Below are 4,469 nucleotides of genomic sequence, written 5' to 3'. Positions count from 1 at the left end.
CGCCTCCCGGGGGCGTGGGGGGTTGCCCCGCGGTGTGGGGAGGCACCCCATGGCGCGTGGGGACACCCCGCTTTCCACCCTATAGTGCGTATGTGGGGTCACCCCACGGTGGGCCAGCCCACCCTGCACCTACCCGGGGCAAGGGGCCGTCCACGGGGCTCATGGGCCACCCCACGGGTGTCCAGTGTCACCCACCGGGGTGGGGGTCCATGGGGAACCCCCCGCCACCTGCCCACCCTGACCTACATCAGCGGCGCGGCGAGGGGAGGGTGCAGAGGCGCCTTCGCCATTCGCTGCGCCCGGGCGGGCGGCGCGGGGGTTCATGAAGCAGGGGGGCATCGCCGCCTGGAACATCGCCCCCCTCTTCAAGGGTAACGCTGTGCCCTGCATGCACCCTGCCCGCGCCCTGCCTGTGGCCCCTGGCACCCTGCCTGTGGCCCCTGGCACCCTGCTCCCTGCCCGGGGGCCCCCGGCGCCCTGCACGGGGCTGGCAGCACCCTGCCCACACCCTGCCTGCTCCTGTGTACCTTGCCCGCGTCCCACTGCTACCACGCACCCTGGCCAAGGGTGGCAGCTGCCTGCACCCGTGCCCCGTGGCACCCTGCGCTGCCCTGCCCAGCCCTGCCTGCCTATGTGCTGCCGGCTTCCCTGCCTGCTGCCAGCTTCCCTGGAGGCTGCCGGCATCCCGGAGGCTGCCAGTTCCCCACCTCAGCAGTGTCCTGCCAGCTTCCTTGTACTGTGCCCTGCTGGCTCCCCCCTGTCCTGTGCCATGCTGCCGGCTGTCCCCACCCTGTCCTGCCTGGGGCTGCCAGCTCCCCCTGTCCTGTCCCCACCAGCTCCCCCCTGTCCTCCCTGGGGCAGCCAGCTCCCCGCATCCCCACCGGTTCCCCCCTGTCCTACCCTGGGCTGCCGGCTCCCTGCGTCCCCAGCAGCACCCCATGTCCTGCCCCATCCCTGCCAGCACCCCCCATCCCGCCCCAGGCTGCCGGGCGCCCATGGGTGCCCGCGGGCTCTGATCTCCCCGTGCCGCAGGTCTGGGCCTGGCCTCCATGGTGATCGTCTTCTTCTGCAACTCCTACTACATCATGATCCTGGTGTGGGGGCTCTTCTACCTGGTGCACTCGCTGACGGACACCCTGCCCTGGGCCACCTGCGGCCACGCCTGGAACACCGAGCAGTGCGCCGAGCTCTTCCACCTCGAGCTCTGCCGCAATGGCAGCAGCAACGCCAGCGCCGGCACTGGGCCCTTCAACCTCAGCTGTGCCGACCTGGCCAGCAAGCGCTCGCCTGTCATCGAGTTTTGGGAGTGAGTGTGGGGACCGGGGGTTCTCACCTGGGGCCGGGGGGGTCGCGCTGGCACTCAGCATGGCCCTGCTCTGCAGGAACAAGGTGCTGCGGCTCTCGGGGGACCTCAGCGAGCCGGGGGAGATGAACTGGCAGATGATCCTCTGCTTGGTCACCACCTGGGTCGTCGTCTACTTCTGCATCTGGAAGGGCGTCAAGTCAACCGGGAAGGTGATGCTGGCGGGGCAGTGACACGCACTGGGGCCACCGGCATGTGGGGATGGGACTGCAGCACACGGCACTGCCGGCTCCTGCCCTCCTGTGCCACAGCCCACGGGGGTGTAAGACCCCTGTCCCACATCTGTTTGGGAGGTGCCACCAGCCGCTGGGGACATCCCCGAGCCCTGGTCCCGCTGGAACACCTGTGGCACATGACGGAGAGCCCCGGCCCGGGGCATCTCACCGGCACCCACTCCTCTGCAGATTGTCTACTTCACGGCACTCTTTCCCTACGTGGTCCTCATCCTGCTGCTGGTCCATGGGGTGACGCTGCCCGGGGCACTGGGCGGCATCGTCTACTACCTGAAACCCGACTGGTCCAAGCTGGCTGAGGCGCAGGTGAGGGTGGCAAGGAGGGCAGGAGGGGGATGGGTGCTGGGCAGCCCCCCCAGCACCCTCCCCGCAACACCCTCCCTCGCACCCCAGGTCTGGATCGATGCCGGCACCCAGATCTTCTTCTCCTACGCCATCGGGCTGGGCGCCCTGACCGCGCTGGGCAGCTACAACCGCTTCCACAACAACTGCTACAGGTAGGGCTGTGCCGGCTGCAGGGCATCCCCCTGGTGTGTCCCCCAGTGTCCCCCCCAGCACCCCTGACCCGCTCTGCCCACAGGGACGCCTACATCCTGGCCGTGATCAACAGCTCCACCAGCTTCTTCGCCGGCTTCGTCGTCTTCTCCGTGCTGGGCTTCATGGCCTCTGAGCAAGGCGTGGACATCTCCAAGGTGGCCGAGTCCGGTGAGTGCTGGGCTGCGGGTGCCCACTGGCACCGTGTCCTTTGTGTCCCCCCCTGGGGTGGCACCGCTGACCCTGCTCTCCCGCAGGCCCCGGGCTGGCTTTCATCGCCTACCCCAAAGCCGTGACGCTGATGCCCTTGTCCCCACTCTGGGCCACGCTCTTCTTCTTCATGCTTCTCGTGCTGGGGCTGGACAGTCAGGTGCAGCGGCGGGCAGGGGGACAGGTACGGGGAGGGGACGGGGTGGCACGTCCCTGCTGAGCCCCGCTCTCTGCCACAGTTTGTCGGTGTGGAGGGTTTCATCACGGGCATCCTGGACCTGTTCCCCCAGCCGGGGGCTGGCTCGCTGCGCCGCGAGCTCCCCGCCGCGCTCTGCTGTGTCGTCTGTTGCCTCATCGACCTCTCCATGGTCACACAGGTGGGGGATGCGGCAGGGACACCGGCCAGCCGGCCCCACGCCGGGCACCCGTGCCTGCCTCCGGGACGTCACCTCCCATGGGGCCCCAGTGTGGGGTGGGAGCTCCCTGGGGCTGCTGCACCGGGGTGCAGCAGGGTGCTGCAGCGCTGCAGCGGGGGTGCTCATGGTGTGGCGGTGCCTGTAGCTGTGGAGGTCCCCATGCCATGGGGGTGCCCATCATCGTGGGGGTGCTGTGGGAGCACAGGGTGCCCATGGCATGCAGGGCGTCCATGCCAAGTGGGGCACCGGTGCTGGCAAGGCTGTGCCCGTGCCGGTGTGGAGGCACCTGTGCCAGTGCAGGGCAGCCGGCACAGCCCCGGTGATGCGCGGCGCCGTCCTGGCAGGGCGGCATGTACGTGTTCCAGCTCTTTGACAACTACTCGGCCAGCGGGATCACGCTGCTGTGGCAGGCTTTCTGGGAGTGTGTGGTCATTGCCTGGGTCTACGGTGAGGCCAGGGGGACACGGGGCGGGACACAAGGGGACATGGGTGCCCGCAGGGCCCGGCTGACGCCCTTCTCCCCACAGGCGCCGACCGCTTCATGGACGACGTGGCCCGCATGATCGGCTACCGGCCCCTGCCCTTCATGAAGTGGTGCTGGGCAGTGGTGACGCCGCTGGTCTGCGTGGTGAGTGGGGCCGCCCCACGCGGGGACACGCGTGTGCTCGCCTGTGCGTGCGTGTGCCCGCTGCCACGGGCTCCGGGCTCCCCCAGGCGGCTGCTTCGGGCACGGCAGCCACAGGGCGACACGCGTGTCGGGGCCATGGGGCGACACGCGTGGGGGGTCTGGGGCTGCCAGCCCCCTGCCCCGCGGGGCCTCACCCCCCTCTCTCCACCCAGGGCATCTTCGTGTTCCACGTGGTGAACTACAAGCCGCTGACCTACAACAAGACGTACGTGTACCCGTGGTGGGGGGACGCCATCGGCTGGGTCCTGGCGCTCTCCTCCATGCTCTGCATCCCCTGCACCGTCCTCTACAAGCTCCTGCGCTGCAAAGGCTCCCTGCGCGAGGTGAGGGCGGCGCGGCGGGGGCCCTCCCGCCTCCGTCCCCAACCCATCTCGGCCATCCTTGTCCCTGTCCCCCTCTCAGTCCTGTCCCCATCCCAGTCCCATCCCCATCCAAATTCCAGCGCTGTCCACATTGCCATCTCAGTCCCATCCCAGCCAAATCCTGTCCCTGTCCCCAACCCTGTCTCACTCCCAAACTCACCTGAATCCCATCCTTGCTCACATCACTCTCGGTCCCATCCCCATCCGAATCCCATCCCTGTACCCTTCCCTATCACTCTCACTCCCAGCCAAATCCCATCCCTGTCCCCACTGCTGTCTCATTCCCAACCTCACCCAAATGCTATCCTTGCTGACATCGCTGTCTTAATCCCATCACCGTCTCAGTCCCATCCCCGTCCCCATCTCATCCCTGTCCCCATGCTGTCCCTCTCTCAATCCCATTTCAATCCCTTCCCCATCCCAGTCTCACCTCCATCCCCACCCAAAATCCCACCCCATCCCCGTGCGCTGGGGGGATGCACCACGCCAGGTCCAGGCAGTCCCCGGTGCTGCTGTCCCTGGGTGCTGACACGGCGTCCCCGCAGCGCTGGCAGCTCCTGACCACTCCGATCTGGGGCCACCACCACCTGGAGTACCTGACGCCTGAGGCAGAAGCCAAGCTGCTGGCCCCGGAACCCCCCAAGGAGAAGGCGACGCTCTTCG

General features: G+C 68.3%; 1 protein-coding gene across 1 annotated transcript; it reads left to right on the top strand.

The window, feature by feature from the left end:
* Window positions 1-304: 304 nt before the first annotated feature.
* SLC6A8 (solute carrier family 6 member 8) lies at window positions 305-4,468 on the top strand (the record flags this gene model as incomplete). The annotated part of the gene is made up of 12 exons (XM_009284528.2): window positions 305-371; window positions 1,033-1,306; window positions 1,383-1,515; window positions 1,768-1,902; window positions 1,990-2,093; window positions 2,177-2,301; window positions 2,388-2,500; window positions 2,580-2,717; window positions 3,101-3,203; window positions 3,284-3,384; window positions 3,597-3,767; window positions 4,352-4,468. Coding segments are annotated over exons 1-12 (1,563 nt in total), but the record flags the coding sequence as incomplete, so codon positions are not given.
* Window position 4,469: the final 1 nt, after the last annotated feature.

The sequence above is a fragment of the Aptenodytes forsteri genome, unplaced genomic scaffold (genome assembly GCF_000699145.1).
Source record: "Aptenodytes forsteri isolate BGI_AS27 unplaced genomic scaffold, ASM69914v1 Scaffold53, whole genome shotgun sequence".
NCBI lineage: Eukaryota > Metazoa > Chordata > Aves > Sphenisciformes > Spheniscidae > Aptenodytes > Aptenodytes forsteri.
The sequence above is the reverse complement of the archived record's forward strand: the minus strand, read 5'-3'. Positions and strand labels throughout refer to the sequence as shown.